The 24,911-nt window shown below is 42.0% G+C and overlaps 1 protein-coding gene across 1 annotated transcript in view; it reads left to right on the forward strand.

Annotated features, from left to right (window-relative positions):
* Window positions 1–20,488, forward strand: part of MYOZ2 (myozenin 2) — a 36,779-nt gene extending 16,291 nt beyond the window's left edge. The window contains exons 4-6 of the mRNA XM_056855574.1: window positions 5,375–5,504; window positions 9,336–9,519; window positions 20,086–20,488. Coding sequence (XP_056711552.1) covers window positions 5,375–5,504; window positions 9,336–9,519; window positions 20,086–20,320 — 549 coding nt within the window. The 3' untranslated portion in view covers window positions 20,321–20,488. The remainder of the gene's footprint in view (window positions 1–5,374; window positions 5,505–9,335; window positions 9,520–20,085) is intronic.
* The last annotated feature ends 4,423 nt before the right edge of the window (window positions 20,489–24,911 follow it).

Genomic DNA, 24,911 nt, shown 5'->3' on the forward strand with positions numbered 1-24,911 from the left:
GATTTAAGAATAAAGTGGTGAATTGGATCCCACTAGTGAGCCCTAGAAACCTTTTAAGCAAGGGACAAAGATACAAGCCACCCTTTGTGTATCAGGGAGGGTCAACATATTGGTTAGAAATTAAAGCAATCAATAGATGCGGGTACTGGCGAGGTGGTATTATCTTTTCCAAGATACAAGCTATTATGCTTTGAGTGCTCCTAAATTTAGTATGACCGCAACAGAATCAAAACTTTGAGGAAAGATGTGTGCACTGTATGCCACAAGTGAGAAACAAATGCACATTTACATAGTTATGTACCATGAAAGAACTATGCAGAAAGACTTGTTTACAGGCATGCTATAGGATAACAGAGAGTCTTTACTGTTTTATTAGGACACTCTAGTATTTCCTGACTTCAAAAGATTTTTTTAAAGCAGGCAGCCGCCCTAGCTGTCAGGATGTACTTTTCCCCCGTGGCCAGGAAATTCAGTTTAGTTCAAACTTAGCTAAGATAGAAGCCTTTGAAAAACTGCAGTGTTCTGAACTCATGACAGAGCTGATCAAACATGTTAGAACAATTTTTGAAGAGGTCTGGCTTGTTGTTTTGTAAGAACAAGAGTTTCAAGGGTCTGAACAGGTCTGCCTTGTGATCAATCTTCCTTAAGGTCAAGATGGTTGCCCCAAGTACACCACATAAAATACGATGCTATTGTTACTGTATTGGAGAAGGATGAAGAAACCTGATTTATTTCAGCATGGGAAGGCAAGAGGTGTGTGGAGGGGTAACAGTAGAGTAAAAGGTGCCACTGACACCAACAGCTAAGGGCAGAGGAAGAGGTCAAAGTATAAGACAGGAATTCTGAAACAAAATTCTGAAACAAAAATGAAAACGAACAGGTGAATGGAAAAATAGAAGCAAGAACCATAGAAACTGGAACAGTAAGATCAGAAACATGATGTTCATGGAGAAGCAGGAATCATGATATTTATTATTTTTAGAGCATTATACAGTAAAATTGATGAAAGGGACACAATGGAGGAAATAGGATGCCTTTCACTTGTTGAGTCTGAGCATGTGGACAGGATTCTTGGAAGTCTGAGAACTACCACCTGCTTGTATAACCCTTAACCCACCTGGTTGCTTACCTCTGCTGGGGTGGGAGTGATGGACTGGGTCTTAGAGACAGTAAATGCCTGGTTGTGACAGGAGCTGGTCATCCCTACCTTGAAATACCATTATTGAGCAAGGTGATTGAAAGAGTGATAACTGGAACCTCCAAGGATTCCTGGATGAAGCAAATCATTTGGATCCTTTCCAATCTGGTTTCAGACCTGGTTATAGGACGCAAACTGCCTTGGTTGCCCTAGTGGATAGGAGGAGTGTGACCCTAATGAGTCTCCTGGACCTCTCAGTGTCTTTCAATAACATTGACCGTGGTATCCTTCTGTACCACCTTCCAGGGTTAGGCCTGAGAGGCACCATTCCACTCCGTTCTGTGATGGTTTTGTTCCTACCTGGAAAGTAGTTTCAAGACAGTGGTGTGAGAGACTGCTGCTCAGCCCCTTGGCATTTTGCCTACAGGGTCCCGCAAGTTTCCATCTTGTCCCCAAAGCTTTTTAAGATCACATGAAGGCACTAGGAGAGGTCATCTGGAGATTTGGGCTAGGTTGTCATCATTATGCAGATGTCTTCAGATCTCCTTTGGCCTCAGGATAATGCATTTGATAAGCAGGCCTCATTCTGCAAAGCTTTTGCACCAATAAATGTGCTAGTCTTTAAGTGCCATGGAATTTTGGAAAAATAGATTCACTTCTGCAAAGCCTCAAATGCTATTTTTTAAACAAAACAAAACAAAACAGGCTGTTTCAATATTTAGAAGCAGAGCATTCCAGAAATAAAGACTAGCAAGAGGAAATGGCACAAATGAGAAGTTGTAACACATGATATTTGGGTTTAATTTCTTTTGTCAACACTGCCTGTCCGGCCAGGACATTTTCAACCAGGTTTGTAGTGCTACAGGAATCTCAGTCCACTGCAATATCCCAAAATATTTTCTCAGCATTTATACTCTCCTATAAGATTCTTTCATCCCTTTGAGGGTCAGTCCCCCAACTAATGAGATTCCATGGATAAGAAACATTTATTTAAAAATCTATGCCATCTTTCCTCCTTATTAAGGCCCTCAAGGTAGTGAACAGTTGAAAACATTAAACCAATGTTGAAAATAACTAATATAGAACAAAAAATTAAAATGTTAGGAGAGCACCTTTAAATGATATTGCATGAGGAAATTAGAGTATGGGGGAAGATGAAAGTTGTGGGCATGATGGAGAAGGAGAAATATAAGGTAAAGTACCATTTTAACCCCAGAATATGTGTACTGAGAAGAACAAGAGTATACAAGATGAATCATAAATTTAATGGGCTTGCAGAAGCAGCTTTTTAGGATCTGTAAAAGGCCTTGAGATATCCAAGTCTCAAAAAGATGGGTCAGATTTAACACTATTTAAAATGCATTGGTGTGGTTTAGTTTACAGTTTTCATTGCCAGGTATATTGGAAGGATCATAATTCATGAGTGGCAAAGTACCAAGTTACTCAGATCAGTCCAAACAAATGCCAGTAAAAATACCACTGCATTCCATAGAGACAAAGCGTTTGCTCTGTTGTATGCTTTACATGGAATCTGTATAGAAAACTGAAATGCCTGTATTATTGTATAATACCCAATGACAAAAAAACAGCAGGAGGTTGAAGATTCAAAGCCAATACACAAAACACCTGGTGAAAATTGCCCAAAGCACAGGACAATTCACACCGACATCAAAGGATTGCAAGCACGAATATAGTCTTTGGTAATGGGTGGTACAAAGACGCAATACATCACGTAAAGACCCAAATACCCAATACTAGGGACCCCAGGATTAGCATACCCTATTAGAGAATCGGAGGCGTTGCAGAGAAAGTGGTGATCAATGCTCTCTAATGAGCAGAGAAGACCCACCAGTGTCAGGTGCTTTTCTGTTTGATCCTAAATCATTGCTATTCTTATCTTGGACCTTGGTGCCTGCCAAGGCTAAGGAGGTTCCTAGCTGGTCCTTATGAGTGGGAAGCCAGCTTATGAAAACATACTAATACCATCTATAGATTCTTTAATTAGCTTCTAACTAAGGAGCAAAACTGACACTGGGCCTCTTATTCTAGAGGCCTGTAACATATGCAAGTGCTCGGTGTAACTATAGTAAGGGATGCCACCTCTTATATACTGAGTGTGGCATGTTTATAAGTGCAGATATACTTTACTGAGTACAAAGAATATATTTCAAATCAAAGAATACATTTCCAATACATTGCCCATAGCATATAATGATTTCAGGCATTACAAAACTAGTGTAGTGCTGCGCACATAATTTCTGTATTCTTTCCTCACGTTCTTCATCATTTTGCCTCCAAGCATGGATGATTATAACATAGTAAGACTCCCTAAGTTACAAGTGAAAAAATAGCTGTTTGAATCTCCTCATGGATCATTTAAAGAGATCTTCCTTCCTAAGCCTGTAGTTTAAACCTTTTCATTCCCATATTATAGCTAAAATAAGGTTCAGACTTTTTAGAGACTTCTAATTCTGTGTTACAGAAACAATGATTAAAGCTTGGGATGCTGCCTTGAAACTAATGACCAAGGAGAAAGGATGGGTAAAGCCTAATGGTTGTTAATCTTCATGAAGTGGCCTATACTAAGGCTATTATCATGATTTTAAAATGAAGGTGGTATTTGAGGAATCATTTTATGGATGCTATGTGAGGAATGCGCAACTCAAATAAACCATGAGCATTCCAAGAGGAATCATAGTTAGGTCCACAGAATCAATAGTTCACAGCAGTGCCCTTGTACTATCAAATTTACAGAACACAATCCACCTACCATATTCTGCCACATTCTTTTTGCTGCTGGGGGCTGGGGCAGTATTTAGGCTTACCAACTGCCTGGTGGCGGCAGGCAAAAGGGGGAGGTGCGCAAAGTGCATGCACGCAACCCACGCACTGCACCGACGCAGACACTCTAGCAACCTCTGGTGAAACTCTATGTAAACCATAGAGTTTCGATGGAGATTGCTAGAGCATCCGCATTGCTTTCGGATAAACTCAAAAGTGACATCGGCACGTCTTGCAGGGCATGTGCGCGCACTGAGCAGGGTGCATGCACATATCAAGCCCCCCCGGACATGCCCCACAAAGCTCCTGCTGGTGGGGCAAAGGGACCTGGCAACCCTAGCAGTACTTCACCCCATCAGGGAGAGATTGATGGATTTCCCAAATCAAACTGGAAATTTGGGCTGGGATGTTACTCTTGTATTTCTATTTCTATGTTAATTCTCAGATATTCTCCAAGATGGCTTCTAAGCAGATTACACTGAGTGAGTCAATACAATCAACAGGATGGAATATTCGATAAACAATGAAATAGGATTTGGGTTGTAGAAACAACCAGAAATCTAAAAAACAAGAACTGAAGCAAAGCATAAATGTTAACAGGACACATAAAATGCTGCAAGATTACATAGTAGGATCTAATTTACGGCCGGCTATATATCGTAGTATAGATCACATGCCTTAATATTTTGTCCAAGTAACTTTGTGAATCAATTTGTACAGTGCTATCCTATTTGCCTGTGTAGAAAAACCCTCTTGAATAATTCAGCCTGCACATAGCTGGGAAGCACAGAACTTAGTTCAGAACAAGGCTCTCTACTGAACTAGTTAGTCTAGTTAGGCCCTGCACCTATGCTACTAGATAATTATGAAGTCTGGTGACATCACTAGTTGATCAGGCTACAGCAATAAGACTCCTCGACCTTTTCATGGACACCTTCAAATTCATGAGCATTGCAGTAGTTTAATGTGTTCTCTGTAAAGTTGAAATAAGGGCTACTAATTTTGTTTTGGGGGCACTGATGTGCTGAAATATGTACAGCATTTTAAAGTAAAGGCATCTGACAGTTTTTTTGCTGCAGGAAAAGTGATATTCTATTAAGATAACTCGCTTGCCCAGAGCACAAGGCGCCTGTCATTCCCAGCTTGCCAGATACTTTCCACTCTAGCTTTTGAAAGCCAGTTAATCTTTGTGGCATTTTGTGCCGTGTCTTTGAAGCAAGAATAATACTTCACCAGTTCATAAGGGAGTTGTGAGCCTGATTTGAGTGTGTGCTTCTCATATACCAGAGCGGGAAGGGAGAAAGCGGTCAGAAAACAAGCTAGTTGAAACAGAGAGCTACTATATCGGTATCCCAGTTAGGGAAAGCCAGGTCACAGGGACGTTGTTTTCAGCAGTCACTTGGCGTCTCTATTGTGCACCTGATAGCCGTGCTATTTCTTTTCATTCAAATGCAGCGCAACGAAGTCTTGCAGTATGTTCACCTAGATGGGAGCGGCCTGGAAGCTGGCCAGCAGCATGCACCAATCACACCTCCTAATACACCTGATCCGCGAGGTCCTCCAAACCCTGAAAGCATTGCCCCAGGTAAGCCATTGTGAAAAATGTACAGACAACCAAAAACAGGAGCAGGCAAAGTCATTTCAGGCAACATAAGAACTAATCTTAAAAAAAAAAAAACTCTGTGTAAATCAGACCAAGTGTCTGGATTCTCACTAAAGTAGAAGCACCCGATGAGTCACAGCCGCTGTGTCATCTGTGGGATGACCAGTGACAAAAAGCAGACATTTCATAAGATGTCTAAAGGCCTTCCTAAATAAATACACACACACCGTTTTTATTTATAGTGAGATACCCAAGCAGGCTTTGATGGATTGCCAGTAGCACAATGTCATGTCTTAGGCTTGTCTTGTTGTGAGAGAACTAAGCTACTGTTCTCCCATTTTTTGTCAATAGGGCAGGACCAACGCTCAGCTATTGCACTGCACAGTAAAAGATATGAAAAAAATAAATGAAGTGTTACCAAACGCTGGGCAAGCATTCCACTGTAGGGGCAGAACAGCAGGGAGCCAAAGAACACATAAAACCGGAAGTGGAAATTTTATTTTACAAAATGCTGCAGGCATTGGTTTAGGTGGGGAGAGACAGCCATGATGCTGTTTTCATGATGCTGAGGCTGTACAATGCAAGCACCAGAATTAGTAGTATTACAGAATTCAGTATTAAAAGAATCTCATTGTTTCAAACACAAAAGTAATAATAATACTCAGCATTTTAGAGTGTTCGAAGTATTGCTTATTATCTCAGTAATGTGTACATTATCAATGAGTTTTTTTAAAAAAACCAGACAGAACTGCAGCTAGTGAGTGGATGGAAGATATGGCATTTTTGCAATCCCATTCTATATGGCAGTCACAAGACCCATGCCCATAGAAAGAATTGCATTTGCCCAGGACCATCATAGGGTTTCATCAAGTGCAGTATTTCTCCCCACCCTCCCCAAAAAAACAAGATTTGGGAGAGTAATGGGGACTGTCATGAGAGAGGGGAGCCAAGAAAGCTGCACTCTGCGGTCGGAAGTCCTTGTAACCTAGAGCAACTTTGACCGAAGATGAGTGGACCCCCATAATGCATAACTAGGGCTGCCAACCTCTAGTACTAGCTGGAGATCTCTCGCTATTACAACTGATATCCAGCTGATAGAGATCAGTTCACCTGGAAAAAATGGCTGCTTTGGCAATTGGACTCTATGGCACTGAAGTCCCTCCCCTCCCCAAACCCTGCCCTCCTTAGGCTCTGCCCCCAAAACCTCCCGCTGGTAGCAAAGAAGGGCCTGGCAACCCTACACATAACAACCACTAGACTTTAATTACCCTATTTAATTGGAGATCATAGAATATGGTCAATAAAAAAACAAATCTTAAGGGAGGCTGTCTGCCCTTTGGGGGGAAAAATTACAAGCATTTTGCAAGTTTATTCAATTAAAAGTTTTTTTGGTGCTTAAAAAATTTCCATTGTTTTTTTCCCTGCTTGAAAAATTGCTCCATTGCAGAGATTCATGTTGTCACAAGAGCCGGTTAATCAGAGCTGTGCATGAATCCTGTAAATAAGTAGGATTGGTCTCTTCTGTGTTGGATCCGCAAGCAAGAATGTGCATTTGATCAAAATGGTGTGAATCAAGTTCCACAGCAGCTTGATTGCTCTAATTAAATATGTTTGTATACACCTTTATGACTGATTACTGAAAGCAGCTTGCTTGGCATGCGTATGTTGGAGAAATAGGTGAAATTTGTAAAGCTAAATATTTTAAACTCAGTATATGTATAGAATACACATTTTTATATAGCTTTCTAATTAAGTAAAAACATATCGAGGTCCCATGGCTCCGACCTAGGGTTGCCAGGTCCCCTCTCTCTGGCGGGAGATTTTGGGGGTGGGGATCGCACACGCGCAGCCACGAGCAGTGTGATCCCATCACTTCTGATTTACGTCAGGAAGCACCGCAGTACAATGGGATGATTTACCACTCAACCCTTGTTTGAGTGGCAAATTGTCCCGTCATGCTGCAACTTTTTAGAAGTAAACTGGAAGTGATGGGATTGCGTTGCTCGCAGCTGCGCACACACAAGATCCTTGCTGTCAACCAGCAGATGGATTGGCATACAATTGCCCGCCATTCCAGGCCACCTGGCAACCCTACACTGACTGCAAACTGTTGGTAAATTTCCCCCTTCCTACGCACACTCAATTCTTTAGGAGTTTAGCAGGCCAATTTCCTAACCCCTTTGAATTTTCTTGAAGTGACTTTCAGCTGCCCTCGTAGAACATTCTCAGTCATACTTAAATCCTTTCAGGTTTATTTTTAATTTACAAAGTAATATTTTCCAGTATTTAGAACTTCAAACCTTGCCTGTGGGTGGCCCAGGTTCACTTTCCTACTGATAAGCGCTCAACTAGAAGAAACTGGGGGTCCTGGAAGAATCAGCTTCTGGGTTTTATCACATTTGACTCTCATTCATTGTCAACATTATGTGTATCCTAGAGCATGCTCAGGGAGGGAAGGCAGCATGGTATATAGCCCAATCTCCTCAGATCTCGGAAGCTAAGCAGAGTCAGTACTTAAAAAGAGACCACCAAGGAAGACTCTGCAGAGGAAAACAATGGCAAACCACCTCTGTTTAATCAAAGGTAAAGGTCCCCTGTGCAAGCACCGGGTCATTCCTGACCCATGGGGTGATGTCACATCCCAACATTTTCTAGGCAGACTTTGTTTACGGGGTGGTTTGCCAGGGCCTTCCACAGAGCATGCTCAATCCTCATCAGGATCTTTTTTGGATTTCTTTTAATTAATTTACAAATTCCTATTTTCTGCATCCCTTGGAAGTCCTTTAATATGCAGAAAGGTATGAGACTCACCCTATCTTTGGGTGGCCTAACTTTGCTGCTGTCTTGACTGGCACATCACCGACTTTACTATTAGACATATTAATGGAAGTAGAACATCTGCCCTTTCTTGTTCCTTGTATGTTTTTCTGCTCAAATTATGAAATGATCAAACTTCCTGTTCAAGAAAAGGCTTACCTCAGAATCACAGGACTGATTAATGTGGCCAAACCATTGAATTTCATAAAATCTTATTGCCAATTAAATTGGAATAATGTGGAGTGTGCAATCCTAAACAGAGTTAGATCTTTCTAAGTCTATTGAAGTCAATGGTACATCTCTAGAATCATAGAGTTGGAAGGGACCACAAGGGGGTCTGATTATGATGTCACGTTTTGAGTGGCAAAATGGCTATCAGTTACAATTCATGCACAGTACTAAGGTTGCCAGATTCCCTCTGGGGGCAGGGGAGGGGAAGAATCAGCATCCCCGTTGTGATGACATTGTGTCTGGTGCAACCTGGAAGTGGTATCATCATGTTGGTTGATGCTCCAGTATTCACCCTAAACTCTACAGTTAAACAATATAGTTTTGAGCAAATGCTGGTGAATCACCCCCCCTCCCCACATGGAACAAAATCACTTCTGGGTCACATCAGAAATGATGTAGTTCCGCTGGGGATACTAACCCCCTCCCCTAGCAATATGGAAATCCCCACCTCCCACATTTCCTGCTGGTTGCCTGGCCATGCCTGGCAATCCTACACAGTACTAATGGGAATCATTATACATATATGAGAACAGTACTAATGGGCAACATTATACATACATGAAAACGTGACTCTTGTTTGCAAACTAAACATCAAGACATAAAACAGAGGGAAAGGGTAAGAAGAAGCAATTTGACAACTGAGAGTTTTGAGCAGGTGGTTGGATCCTACTGGGGCCATACGGATCTTTCCATTTGTGGCATTTGGAAGAACTAGGAGAATGGTACTACAAAATCCACACATGGTATTCTAATTTTCCTCCAAAGGATATTCTGGACCACTGCAGACAATTCCTCCTGAGAGGTTCAACACTACAGCTGTGCCAAAGTACTATCAATCACCTTGGATTGAAGCCATCAGCAATGACCCAGAGCTGTTGGAGGCTTTATACCCTAAACTGTTTAAACCAGGTGCAAAGCCAGAGCTGATCAACTATAAGAGCTTTAACAGGTAATTTATACATACTATGTAGATGGATGCCTCTTCTCTTTTGATCCAGGGTATCATAAATTTGCACCAAAGCTGTCATCTGAACCACCTCTCACAACTGCAGATTACTTATTGTGCAATTCAACTCTTTAGAGTCAGACAAGAAGAAAACAGAGGTCACAGATCTCTCAACATTTTTAAAAATATAACATTTAGGTGCAAACAGCCTTAATTCAGATTAGGACCATATGGAGAGGGCAAAGAAGGTTTAGTCCTTCCATTCCCGTGCTGTTTCTCCTATCAAAGCAAATCCTTCCCCATGCTGCTGTTAGTCCTGACCAGGCGTGCAGGGGGGGGGGGGAATAGGCAGTTGTCTTTTTTTCCTTTGGAAGGCTGCTAAGAACAGGTAGGGATCAGTTTTCATTGCGCCACTGCATGGGTAGGAAAAACTTAACTCCTCCTTGCAACTGCAATCCAAACAGGACTTCTGTTACCATTTTTACAATACTGTGAGGATCTGATGATGGATTTCTTAGAGAATCATATCATTTTGGCCCTTAGAATGGACAGAATGGGCTGATCACCCAGGATGGATTCCACTCCACATGAGCAGCACCATCACTGCATAGGGAATATTGGCGTGAATTGAGCTATATGCATAATATCTAGCCATGATTTTCACAAACATAGTTCCCCCCCACAATCTCTACAATCATAAATCAGCTGCAGCAGTTGCTGTATATACCCTTATTCACACCAAGAGTGAAAACAGGAACAACCTTCCAGGTTTCCCAACCTGTAAAGGGTATGTTTGGACAAATAAACCAAATGATGGCTGGCAGTCCTGCCTCTCCCTCTGTGCTGCAGGTGAGATGTTCACCTTTTTATTTTTTAACAGAAGCTCATACTCATTCACTTTGTTTATCCATCACTTAATTTTTTTAAAAACCTAATTTTGTGAACAATTCTGGGGATTTGTTGTGACATCTCAAATGCCAGCTAATCAGTGTTAAGCAGAGTTGGCTTTTCCTGAAAACATGTGAATTCTTGTTGTCAGATCCTGGTCATGAAAAGGTACATTTAAATAGAATGCAATGAGTCTGCTTTTAAACAGGGCTACTTCTCTGTAAACGTTATATCTGTCTTCAGCTTAAAACTTTTCCAACCCGTGTGGACATATGCATGATCACGGAAACAGATGTATATCTTCTTGTTCTTACACTGGTGTGTATGAAATCAGGCAAGACAGCAAATAATTTAACCTATATCCTTCACAGTATATAGGTGCCATCGCCATTTTTTTGGTTTATAAATGTTTAATATAACATCTAAGCACCTTGTGATTTAGGACTTGATCTCAATATAGTCTGATGCACCCTCAATTGCCAAACATTCCCCACACATCTTAGAAGACCATTAGTTAGCACGTGGGTAAATTTTGTGTACTCATTTGTAACTTTTAAAAAAGGTTTTGAACTTTTCTGAACCAGCAGAAGAAGGCTGAATTCTAACACACACAAAAATCTAGGCACCAAATACAAAGATCAGTGGATCGCAGCACTAGGAAGATAAACCAAGAAAGAAAATGTTTACTTGTTAAACTGTCTACTGTGGCTCTAGACATGTTGACATTGACAGGAACTATTTTGGGAATATTTCACAAAATATCCAGGCTGTGGCTCATACTTATTCATACTAGGTACAGTGATTTCATTTACTAAGTGAGATGCTTAAAAAAACTGAATGGCTTGTATTTAATTCCAAGTGACTGACACAACACAAAACATCCTTTGAGAAACCCAGAAAGGTAGCAGGCCATAGCTACAGAAAACAGGAAGCAGGCACTGCACACCAATAAAAAAAATGTGTCAAGAACAGCATTTGCCATTCTACAAAATAAGAGGAAGCAAATGGCTTGAATTTATAAGCTAGAGGTCTGCTGCAGGCTGATCTAGTGGGTGGATTACCACAACCGCTCTCACCCCCAATCCTACCTATAGCAGATACTTCCCATGTTTGCAACAACTTCCTCCTCATAGAATGCTGAGGCTCATTATAGGCAAGTGATAAGGCAAAATGGAGAAAATACACAGATTTCCAGATTATGGAGAAAATGGCCACTTTGGCAATTGGACTCTATGGCATTGAGGTCCCTCCCCTCCCCCAAACCCCACCCTCCTCAGGCTCCGCCCCACACACCTCCCACCGGTTGCAAAGAGGAACCTGGCATCCCTACGGGCAGGAGCCAACATTGCTGCCGCCATAACTAGTAGTCCCCATACAAGATAGGTGGGCAAGAATCAGCAGCCCTTGTCCTGCATGAGGTGGGCAGGAGCCATCATAGGGTTGCCAGGTCCCTCTTTGCCACCGGCTGGAGATTTTTGGGGTGGGGCCTGAGGAGGGTGGGGTTTGGGGAGGGTCTTCAATGCCATAGAGTCCAATGGCCAAAGCCGCCATTTTCTCCTGGGGAACTGATCTCTACCGGCTGGAGATCAGTTGAATTAGCAGATCTCCAGCTGGTACCTGGTGGTTGGCAACCCTAAGCCCTCTCGACTCCTCAGCCCTCACTGTCAAGCTGTTCTTCCTCCTTTTCTCTCCCCCTCTGTTGGAGAGGTGAGGCTAGGGGCAGCCTGGGAAGCAGGTCCCCTTTTCAGGGTCGTTTTGCCTCCCATTCTTCATATATTGCAGAGGCATCACGACATTCCTATTTTTAGGAATTATACCTTTTAGTCATAGTTAGCGAAGCATGGCTAACTCTATTCACTGTAATTTGAGGGAAACAAAAATGATGTAATCTTGAAGAGAACAGAATGATATCATGATGGCATCCGTCTTTGTGCAAGACAAGTATTTTCATTCCCACTGTGTGTCAACACAGAAAGAAATATTTCTAGGAACTGAAACTCTAGCTATAACCCATCAGAGGCACAGAGACTGCTGCTGTTCACAGACGTGTGAAGGCTGACTTCTACATTTGAATTTCAAAAAGCTTTAAACCCACAACCCTTTGTGCTTTACCACTGACTTTAATAGAGCAGGGTCAGATGAAAAGAATGAATGCAGCTGCAACTTCCTTTCAGTTATCAGGCGCTACCATATTGGAGTAGTGTTTATGTCCGGTTGTGACAAAATTCAAAACAAACTGGAAAGGGTTTGAAAGACAGAGACAAGGATATAAAAGGCCTAGAAGGAAAATGTTGTTTATTACCATTTGATTTCTTTACTTTGAAAACTTAAAAGTGACATTCTCTGTCACCACACTACATAAAGTGCTTTCATCACAGTAAAATAAAACCATCATAAAATAGAGTAAAACTATGAAACACTAACCTCTTGCTAAAACAGGACCCCTGCCGGGTCAATATAACATTTAAACTTAATAAGTGGCAAGGTTAAAGTAAAATAAATAGTTCTCAAAACTGTACTGAATAAAATAGTCCAGTAGCACCTTAAAGACTAACAAGACTAACAAATTTCTTGAGCCACAGCTCACTTCTTCAGGTATCTGAAGTGGGTTGTGGCTCACCTTAAAGACTCACCTTAGAGACTAACAAAATTTCTGACAAAGTATCTGAAGAAGTGAGCTGTGGCTCATGAAAGCTCATACTTTGCCAGAAACTTTGTAAGTCTTTAAGGTGAGTCTTTAAAGTGAGCCACAACCCACTTCTTCAGGTATCTGAAGAAGAGGGTTGTGGCTCACAAAAGCGCTGACCCTGCCAGAAATTGTGTTAGTATTTAAGGTGCTACTGGACTCTTGCTCTTTTCCACTGCTAGTGACAGACTAACACCGCTACCTATCGTGATCTATCTGAATAAAATAGTATTCACTTGTTAGCAAAAAGAAACCAATTATGTAGCTTGGCAGATTTCTCTATGAAGAGTGTTCCAGAGTACTGATTGATTCAAAAGGCAAGTTGCCAGGAAAAGTAATGAGGTGAGAGATTTGCATAGATCACAACGAGGGATACCAGGCCTGCACTCCTCAAGAGTTGTTTGGGGGCAGAGCCTGGGAGGGAATGCTTTGTCACTGATACTTTGACATCACTTCTGGGTGAAGACTGGAAGTGATATCACTGCCACTCCAATGCTCCAGTAATCTCCCTGAATTGGATTGCAGTTAGGTAGAGATGTCAAAGTAGGGTTGCTAGCTCCAGGTAAGAAAATACCTGGAGATTTTGGAGGAGGAGCCTGAGGAGGGCTGGGTTTGGAGAGGGGAGGGACTGCAATGCCACAGAGTCCAACTGCCAAAGCGGCCATTTTCCCGAGGTGAACTGATCACTATTTAGGTTTACCAGGTCCCTTTGCTCCACCGGCGGGAGCTTTTCAGCAGCACACTATGCGCGTGCAACGTGTGCAATGCTCACATGCAACCCGTGCAACACGCCTATGTCACTTTCGGGTTTACTTGGAAGCGACGCGGACGCTCTGTCTATCTCTGCCAAAATCCTATGGTTTCCATAGAGTTTCGGGGGAGGTTGCTAGAGCGTCCGCGTCACTTCCGGGTAAAACCGGAAGTGACGTGGGCGCGTCGCACGGGCGCGCATGCACACATTGCCCACCGGCCCTCAGGTGGTCGGTGGGCAGCCCAGTGGATTGGCGGGATTTTACCCACCACCACCGGGCACTTGGCAACCCTATCTCTATTGGCTGGAGATCAGTTGTAATAGCAGACCTCCAGCTAGTACCTGGAAGTTGGCAACTCTACTACAAGCTGGAAACACTAGCCATAGCACAGAAAGCCCTTTCCCTCTCCACTTGCTTCAGAAGATAAGGGCGCACACAAAAAGGCCTTGTCAGCAGACCATACATAAGAATAGGGCTGCCAACCTCCAGTTAGGACCTGGAGATCTCCTGGAATTACAGCTGATCTCCAAAAAACAAAAAACAGTTTCCCTAGAAAAAATGGCTGCTTCAGAGGGTGGATTCTATGACATTTTACCCTACTGAGTTCTAGGGTTGCCAGGTCCCTCTTCGCCACCAGCGGGAGGTTTTTGGGGTTAGCCTGAGGAGACCGGGTTTTGGGGAGGGGAGGGACTTCAATGCCATAGAGTCCAATTACCAAAGCAGCCATTTTCTCCAGGTGAACTGATCTCTATTGGCTGGAGGTCAGTTGTAATAGCAGGAGATCTCCAGCTACTACCTGAAGGTTGAATTCAAAAGTCTGCACTTGTACAAAGCTCAATAAAGCACATATACAGCAAATTGCAATCAATTGTATTCTGAGGAGGAGCCTCACATGAACAATATCCCAAGGATATAAATACAGAGCAGGAATTTGTCGTTCACAATATAGAATACAAAAGGTAAGTGTATATATACAAGGATAATTCAGGTGCACTAAACTTAACAGTCCAGAGTGGTAATATCCAAATAAAGCACGGATCAATATTCAGTCACAGTCGCAATGGGCTTCCGGTAAAATCCCCATTTCAGAGCTTTCTTCAAGCTTCAAAAAGTTTCTACGTGCCAGTAACACCACAATTGGTGAGAGACGTCTATTGTGCCATTCTGTCTAAGCAGCTTACTGAGTTCCCTTCCCTCCCCAAATCCCACCCTCTCCAAGCTCCACCCCCAAAATCTCTAGGAATTTTCCAAGCCAGAGTTGGCAACCTTACATAAGAGACAAATTTGGTCCTAGATCATTTAAAAGGTTGTGCTTAAAAAAATTATCCTCAGGACTAAATGGCTTATCGGGATCAAAACCTCTGGACAGAAAGATACATTTCCCCACAGTTCACAGCAAATGTTAACAGTGAACAAAGAAGTGAAGGAGGAACAATTTAGGTATAAAATCATGGCTTGGATCCCTGGAATATTTCCTGTTCCTGTAGGTCCCCAGTGCCCCAGAAATTCTGGAGGCATTTCAGGCTGCTGTGGGAGGGGTGGTGGTGAGAAAGTTACACTCCATGAGTGCACTTCCTTCCACCTGCATGAATACTCCAGAGGATCTAAACCAATGGGTATCACTGCATGTATCTGAATTACTAGTTTAGTTCATTTTGGATTCCTGATGTAAATATTCCTGGTGTGCTTGGCAAGTTGTGGAATACTGTTAGTTATATCCTTCCTCCCTTCCCTGAAGGTGACTCTCTTTAAGAAGCAAGAGGAATGTATCTGAATAGGATATAATAAAGGCTCATGTCTTTGTTTTATTTTGGAATCATCTAGTGATACACTTATATTATGAAGACACCTTAAAACTATTTTGGTCATTATTTTTATTACAGAATTAACTGGAAAACAATTTGCTCCACAGGTTTTTTTTGGGACAAGAAAAATGTCCAAAATAGAACAATGGGTGAGAAGGGAGGCACTGCAGCCTGCCTATTAAAATTAGCAGGCTTGACCGGTTTTGCTTCTCTGCCTCCTTGGAGAAGCAAGGCTCCCTTTATGAAACGGATTATTTTCAAAGCACTAAAGGAATCCAGACAAGCTGGATGTTGATCTGTTAGTGATCTACATACTAAGAGCCTTATTTCTGCAAGTTGCAAAAAATCTTCTGCAAATTTCCTAGTACCATAGCCTTGAATTCAGTTATCATTTTATAACGGCTTTATATTCCTGGCCATTCAAGCCCCTTATGTATTGTTATCAGCTGAATGGACAGAAAAAAATGTCCTGTCCGTTTAATACAGGCTCAGTAAATGTTATTTACAAGGTGAAGTTTTAACTCCTGCCATAAAAAACTTAAGCAGCTGATTTCCACACATTAAGCCTCTGATAAAGCAGTAGGACATTTTTCTCCAGCCCTGTTACAACTTTGTGCTCTGAATGACCCTTTTAAATAGCACAGGTAGTAACTAAGTTTACTGAATTTAATCTGCTTGTTATTTTAAACTTGGCACTTCTATTTAGTCAAATGGTGATGTACCTGTTTGTTTACTTTTAAATGACCAATCTTAAAATTTAAATGTTTAGTATACAAGGAAACAATTGTACATGCTACAGTATTGCTAGGCTCAAACCCTAACTTGGAGGTAGAAAGTGTTTATATGACTGAAAATAAAATTAACTAAAAAAAATGGTTTAGTAAATTCCAAAAACCCATATTCTCACACACAGGCTCCTCTTCACAATAAGGTTGCCATACAAGGCCTGGCAACCAGTAGGAGACTGGCTGCCAAAACCTCCCGCCGATGGAGAGGGGGGACCTGGCAACCCTAATTTCAGTTTCTTTATCAGTTTACCAAATGCTGGGCTCACAGGATAGAACTGTATTTCATTTAAAAAAAAAGGAGGCTGCAATCCAGCCTACAATTGTCTGCTCTTACCCACTCCTGACTATGTAACTGCCCTGCATGTGCAAGGTCAGCTGCTTTCTCGAGTCACAAAATGTACAAAGTAATCCAAGTTCGAGCTAATTTTCTGCTGCATAAAATAACCTGAACTTCCCTACTACATTCAATGAGCATCAGGGATTTTTTTTTCTGTCAGTGGGTTTTGTTTGAACACAATGAGTCAGGCTTCAAATTACATGTTTAGGTTTCATGAAATATAGGGCATTACAACTCCCTGACATCATCCAAACGATTGCTTCAGGAAATTTACTCTTGCCACACACATTCCCTTTACGCGTTAATTACTATATGTTTTATGTTGGTCCCTGTGCATTTCTGCCTAGCAAGCAAACGTGTTCTTAACATGATCTAATTATACCATATTGCAGTTAGAAGATGCTCCTCTGTAAGTTGGCTTTACAGAAACCTGCCAAATCTGGGTCTGCAATACAACTGACTAGTTCAGCCAAGCCTATTAGTCGGTTACTATGATCCAGAAGGTAGCTATATTTTAGCAATGTCATAGAAAAGCTGCAATAATACAGAATAAAATAAAATTTGCATGTGAAAATGTCTTTCATTGAAACAATGGGTTCCTCAAGATCAGTATGGTCTATTCTGACCCACAACAGCTCTCTGAGGTCTTTTTCTGCCCTGCTAATACACTTTTAGCTAGAGATGCCAGGGATTTATTTATTTATTTATTAATGCAAACTTAGGGTTGCCAGCCCCCCCCCCCATCCATCGGCAGGAGGTTTTAGGGGCTGGGGCAGCCGTACATAACACGACTGCGTCACTTCTGAGTTTACCCCCAGAAGTGCCACATTGCCGTAGCGGCTTTAGCACTCAAACCTCGAAGTGGCCACGGTGATGCGGCGCTTCTGGGACTGGGAGTAAACCCAGAAGTGATGTAATCACGTTGCACACAGCCATGCACGCGCATGATCTCCACTCCAGAGCAGCCGGGTGGATTGGCGGACAATTGCCCATTGAAACCACCCACCTGGCAACCCTGTGTATAGTGGCTTAAATCAATCTCCTCTCCTCCATTTTATCCTCAGAGCAACCCTTGGAGATAGATTAGGCTGAGTGTTCGTGACTGGCCCAAAGTCATCCAGCAAGCTTCCATGGCAGAATGGGGATTTGAACCTGTGTCTCCCAGATCCTAGTCTGAAACTTTAACCACTACACAAGGCTCTCAGGAATGAAACGGGATGTCCAGCATGCAAAGTGTGTGCTCTGCCAGTGAGCTATGAACTTCTGGGCAACATCTTCCAGCCATCTGAGTTTACAACAAATCCTGAAACTTGATGTTCGAGTAAATATATGTAGTATCCAGAGCATAGCAATTCATGTTGTGTAGGCTGATCCTATGCACATCTACTCAGAAAGCAAGCCCCACCGAGCTCAGTAGGGATTACTCTTGAAAAAGCATGCATAGGATTGCACTCAGATGAAAATCAAATTGAGCTCCTTTGGACTTACTCCCCAGTAAACATGCTTAGAATTGCCGTCAACATAAGAAGTGGTCTTTCCACAGAGTGCGTAACACTAAAATGAAAGCTGCATATATAGTGGTGCAATCCAACACAGTTACACACTTCTAATCCCATTGATTTAGAATTACACTGATAATTCAGCAAAATGAAAAAGCAGAAAACACTGGTGGTTTTATAACTGTGTATATGTACATTTTACAATGCACCTGTACCCTGAGCAGCTTAATTTATTCCCGACCTACTGCCTGAAGTAAGAAGTAATAGTTAACTTTCGAATAATGTTAACATTAATGAGGCTCATGGGATTCTAGCTGGGCTTCTAGTACAAGGACCTTGAAATGAAATTTCAGCTAGAATAGTACTTCTACTCCTTCCACATACACCCATGAGGTTTGTTGTTTCACTTCTCTAAGCCAGATCATTTAAATTATTGTTATTATTAGGGCGAAAACGCATGGTCGCTTTAGCCTCCTTTATTCCGTTTCAGCCAGGATTCAGCCAGGATCAAACACATGGGTTTTCGCCGAACGTGCGTTCGATCCTGGCTGAATCAGGGAATAAAGGAGGCTAAAGCGACCATGCGTTTTCGCCCTTAGTGTAGTGGTTCAGAGTGGTGGACTCTAATCTGGAGAACCGGGTTTGATTCTCCTGTCCTCTGCATGAAGTCTGCTGGGTGACTGCTGGGCCAGTCACTAGGGTTGCCAGGTCCCCCCTCTTAATCAGTGGGAGGTTTTAGGGGGCAGGGATGGGGTGGCTGCATGCATGTGCGGCCGCACACACGCAATGTTGTTACTTCCGGTTTTACTTCCGGAAGCACCACATAGCTGCGGCTGATTTAACACTCAAATCCCCCAAATTTTGGGGTTTGAGTGTTAAATTGGCTATGGCTATGTGGCTCTTCAGGAAAGAAAAAATTGGGCAGTTTGAGTGCTAAAGCAGCCACAGTGATGCGGCGCTTCTGGAAGTAAAACCGGAAGTGATGTCATCGTGTGCGTGTGGCCGTGCACACACACAATCACTGCCCTGTAACGGTTGGTGGATTGGTGGGCAATTGCCTGCCAAAACCATCCACCTATCAACCTTACCAGCCAGTTATCTCTGAACTCTCTCAGCCTTGCGTACCTCACAAGGTGAGGAAGAAAGAGGAAAGGATTGTGTTTGCAAGCTTTGAGACTCCTTAAGGTAGAGAAAAGAGGGTATAAAAACCAACTCTTCTTCTTCTTTTAAAGGAGCCTGTTGATTTCAATTCAACCATCAATATTAGGGGGAAAAAATTAAAAAACCAATTGATCTAGGTTTGGAGTGATTTGGAGGTTATTTTCTTGTGACCCAGCTTGGTCCAGTTTTGCTAGTTTTGATAGGAAATGTGTGTGACCTTGGGCAAAGCACAGGTTCTCTCCTGCAGTTCCTGCACAGCCATAAAATGAGAATTATAAATGACCAACATCACAGGGTTACTGTGAGGAACAATGAGGGAGAGTTAAAAGTGCTAGAGATGATTAATAAATATTTCAATATAAACTCCAGGGTGGGGGGGAAATTAGAAATTTTCCTCACTAGTTGTTGGTGAAGAAGAAGAGTTGGTTTTTATATGCAGACTTTCTCTACCCCTTAAGGGAGAATCAAACTGGCTTACAATCACCTTCCCTTCCCCTCCCCACAATAGACACCTTGTGAGGTAGGTGACTAAGAGCTCTAAGAGAGCTGTGACTAACCGAAGGTCACCCAGCTGGCTTCATGTGTAGGTGGGAAAAGTACAGTATTTGTTTTGATTTACCTTTTATTTATTCTTGCCTTTCCAACTTCTGTAGAGTTGCCACGCCTTTCGGGGGCTTTGAGAGAGCATCAAAACTGGTGAAGTTCAGAGTACCAGATTACAACTTTCTGTTGCTAAATGATCCACGATTCATGGTCCTTGCTAATCCTCTCTCTACCAGGCGGTCCTTTAACAGGACTCCTAAAGGATGGACCACTGAGAATATTCCCATAATGATAACTATCCAACCTACAGAGGCCAATGGAGTTCCAGAAACAGAAGATCTGTGAAAGGAAAGTGGAGTGTACGTGCTATATCAGAATCTGTGCAGTGGTATTCTGATTTTTTTAAAAACATAGGCTGTTTCCAACACCTTCTCTAATAATGTCTGATGTTGTAACTTTTGTGGGGTTTAATTTCTTTACACATGTATCACAAATAAAATAACTTGGTCATTACTCTAATAGTTAGCTTTGATTCTTTTGCACCCATACTTTCTAACTTATCTTCGCTGATTCTGTTTATTAAATGTAGGTTTTGACTTGATTTTTCATTGTTGTGTTTTCATATTAAGAAGAGAAGATAAAAATGATGCCAGTATTACTGTAAATTAATTTCGGTTCTGGCTAACTAACAGAGATGCTACCCAAAAATAATTAATTTTGGTTGTTGTGAAAGAAGAGTGATATCCTGTGCATTTTTTGATTGGAAAACCAATTTATTATTGGGCATTATTTGGTAGAAAAAGAGTGCCACCTATAAGCAAGAATGTAACAGAATGGAAACAAATAGAACAAAGAATGCATTTTGTTTAAGAAATTCTCTCAAGAGAGTCTCTCTCAAGAGACATAGAAAAATGATTTTTGCCTACAGTTAACAGATAAAGTAATCTGGCAGCACAGAACTGAAAGAAAATGTTGTGGTGTATGGTACAAAAAATGGACTCAATTACTGCAAGAAAGCATAAGAGCATATGGTTCAAAGGAAAAGCGAGATGCTTATTTCCTGATCAGACTACAACATTCTTTACAAGAGCATCCTGTAATTGAATCTTTTAAAGTTTTATATGGATCTGGAAACTATGAAATATTTGCATGCTGAGTTTTCTTATACAGTTTAGAACATTTGCATTTTAATAGAAACAGTTATATTTTATTATGCAAGTTCTGAATGTTAGTAGGTGGAATGGGGCTTTTTTTTGTGTGTGTGTGTGTACCTACAACCAACTTTGAAAAGATATTTTGGTGCACAAATTCTCATTCATCATCAGACTGATTCACAGAGCGAAGGCCCCTGCACATGCTGAAAGTCACGAGTTCCCAGAAAAATGCTGCATGCAGAGTTGTATCCATTAGTGAGCAGATCTGCATATGGCTGAGATCCACTACATCTTCCCCAAGTGGCTCCTATATTGGCAAGCACTTTAGAAATGTTATAAAACATTAAAGGTAAAAGTAGTCCCCTGTGAAAGCACCGGGTCATTCCTGACCCATGGGGTGACGTCACATCCCAACATTTACTAGGCAGACTTTGTTTACGGGGTGGTTTGCCAGTGCCTTCCCCAGTCATCTTCCCTTTACCCCCAGCAAGCTGGGTACTCATTTTACCGACCTCGGAAGGATGGAAGGCTGAGTCAACCCTGAGCCAGCTACCTGATACCAACTTCCATCGAGATCGAACTCAGGTCATGAGCAGAGCTTGGACTGCAGTACTGCAGCTTACCACTCTGCACCACGGGGCTCTTGTAAAACATTACAACATATATGTGTCAGTGATTAAACAAATGCTGTGATGACCCACATCTTGAAAACAAGTTCTGCTTATGATAGTATTAACATACTCTGACGTATTTACAACAGTGAGTCAATGAGGCCAACATGACAGAGCTGACATAATTAGAATAGCAACAACCAAGTCTCGTGGCATCTAAAGACGAGCATATTTATTTTTTGCGCAAGCTTCCAAGGGCCAGAGCCCGCTTCATCAGATGCATGGCGGTCACAAAGTGGGCTCTTATGCAATGATTATGATGTATGAAACAGAGAATGTGGTAGAAAAACTGTGGAAGGGGAAGAATGTGAAACTGGTGAAAAACAATGAAGGATGCATCACGAAGCTAAACATACTCCTCTATTCCTTTTATATAGCTAACAATGGTAGGGTTGCCAGGTCCCTCTTCGCCACTGGCGGGAGGTCTTTGGGGTGGAACCTGAGAAGGGCAGGGTTTGGGGAGGGGAGAGACTTCAGTGCCATAGAGTCCAGTTGCCAAAGTGGCCATTTTCTCCAGGTGAACTGATTTCTATTGGCTGGAATTCAGTTGTAATTGCAGGAGACCTCCAGCTACTACCTGAAGGTTGGCAACCCTAAACAATGGCCTTGTTTGAGTCTCCATGCCAGCATAGGCATGGCATCAAAATCCAACCTGGTTTCTTATGAAGGAGCATCAGACACCAAATCCCGATTATGGCAGACTCCAGCTTTCTGTAACCCTTGGGCAATGTGGCGTTAACTGTGGGGGAGGTAGAGGGGAGAGAACAGAACTAAAACCAAATAGAAGGGACTGGGTCTTGCAAATTTAAATAACTTGTAGTGACCCAAGTGCCACTAACAGGGGTTCTGGGGACACAGGGCCTAGACATATTTAGGGGGTTATCATTTATGCCAAATAACTAGGCTGTTATTTCTAAGAACTGATCTACTTGCTCATTATCAACAACTCTTGATTGCCAGGGGATGAGTGGACCTAGTTCATTGATTTCCAATCTACTCTTTTGCCCCTCCTCTATGCAACAAGCCACTAGCTCCTTTTCCTGTGTATGCCTCCTATGTTTCCTTTAGTCAGATTTGTACTTTGTTTTTGCCTCCCTGAAGTAAAGTACCCAAAGTCTGCCCAACTATCTTTCTGCCTTGAACTTTGCTCCTATTCCATTCCTGTGCTGATTCCTGTTCAGGTAACCCATAAGCTACCCTTTTCTATTTCTGCACTTGCTCTAATTCTTTGGGCTTTAGGGAGTGATTTCCTGGCTCTTAAACAGCTAGCATGGAATCTGACCATAGATAGATATTTTTTTCCTTCATTAGAAACACGACCATTATTTCTTTGTTTTGTTCCAGTCATCCTCCTAGATCCTTGCTCATCTTGCACCATCTTTATTTCATCCTTCACCCTGTAATTGCTACCTGTGACTCAGTGGCATACATAATAAAGTATTGTCCTCAACATTTTCAGGATAAGTTTGTTCACTACAGTGGATCATAGCAGGGCTGCCCAGTCCTGTGCATGTTTACTCAGAATTCCCATTGAGGATGGGTTCTCTTATGGATTAAAAATTGTTTAATTGACAGGAAGCAAAGAGTAGGGATAAATGGACAGTTTTCACAATGGAGGGAAGTAAGAGTGTGTTATGTAATTTGTTCATAAATGATCTGGAACTAGGGGTGAATAGTGTAGTGGCCAAGTTTGCAGATGGCACAAAATCATTCAGGATGGTGAAAAATAAGAATGACTGTGAAGAGCTCAGGAAGATCTCCACAAATTGGGTGAGTGGTTAACAATGTGGCAGATGAAGTTCATTGTTGGTCAGTGTAAGGTGATGCACACTGGAACAAAAAAATCCCAACTTCAAGTACAGGCTAACTGAGTTTGAACTTGCTGAGACTGAGAGGGAAAAAGATCTTGGGGTCATAGTAGACAACTCAATGAAAATGTCAACCTAGTGTGCTGCAGTGGTGAAAAAGGTATATATACTGGGGACTATTAGGAAAGGGATTGAAAATAAAACAGCCAGTGTTATACTGCCCCTCTATAGATCAATGGTGCAGCCTCATTTGGAATATTGCGTGCCATTCTGGTTACCATATCTCAAACAGAACATAGCAGAGCTGGAAAACGTACAGAAGAGGGCAACCATGATGATTAGGGGGTTGGAGCACCTTCCCTATGAGCAAAGGCTGCAGAATCTGGGACTTTTCAGTTTAGATAACAGATGACTAAGGAGGGACATGATAGAGGTTTATAAAATTGTGCATGGGGTAGACAGAGTTGACAAAGATAACTTTTTCTCCATCTCCCAAAATACTAGAACTGGAGGACATCCAATGAAGCTGATGGGCAGAAGATTCAGGAGGGACAAAATGAAATACTTTACACAGCAAGTGATTAAAATGTGGAATTCAGTGCCAGAGGATGTAGTGATGGCCACAGGCATAGACAGCTTAAAAATGGGACCAGACAGATTCATGGAAGATAGGTCTATGAGTGGCTACTAGCCATGGTGACTAAAGGGAACCTCCACTCTCAGAGGCAGTAAATCTCTGAATCCCAGTGCCAAGAGACCCTCTATGCCCTGTTGCTGGACCTCCAGAAAAACTGGTTGACCACTGTATGAGACAGGATGCTTGACTAGATGGACCGCTGGTCTGATCCGATGGAGCTCTTCTTGTGTTCTTATTGAGTTCAATGGGGTTTACATAGGATTGTAGCTCTAGGTTGCAAAACCTCTAGCTGTTAGTCATTTTAATAATTTATCATTAGGAAGAGACCAACACATCTATCCATGAGTCAATTTTAGGATTGTTACAGTTCATAACCAAACTAAATTTGTCGCGAACAATATTAAAGAGGGCCTGACTTCATATTAAATTTACTATTATTATTAACTGTAGAACAACTAATGGCCTGCATCCTGCCATCCCTTGCAGCAATGTTTGGCACCTTCCAACAACGTAAGTGGCTCTTCTGATGGAGATAGAGCTGCTTAAGTTGGAAGAATACTCCTTTGGTTGGAGGGAGGCTTCAAACTTTGCTGAGTGGAATGGCAGGATATAAGTCACTATGTACAGCCTGATCCCAGTCACATTTACTTGGAAATTACTCCCAAA

The sequence above is a fragment of the Euleptes europaea genome, chromosome 9, assembly GCF_029931775.1.
Source record: "Euleptes europaea isolate rEulEur1 chromosome 9, rEulEur1.hap1, whole genome shotgun sequence".
Taxonomy (NCBI): Eukaryota; Metazoa; Chordata; class Lepidosauria; order Squamata; family Sphaerodactylidae; genus Euleptes; species Euleptes europaea.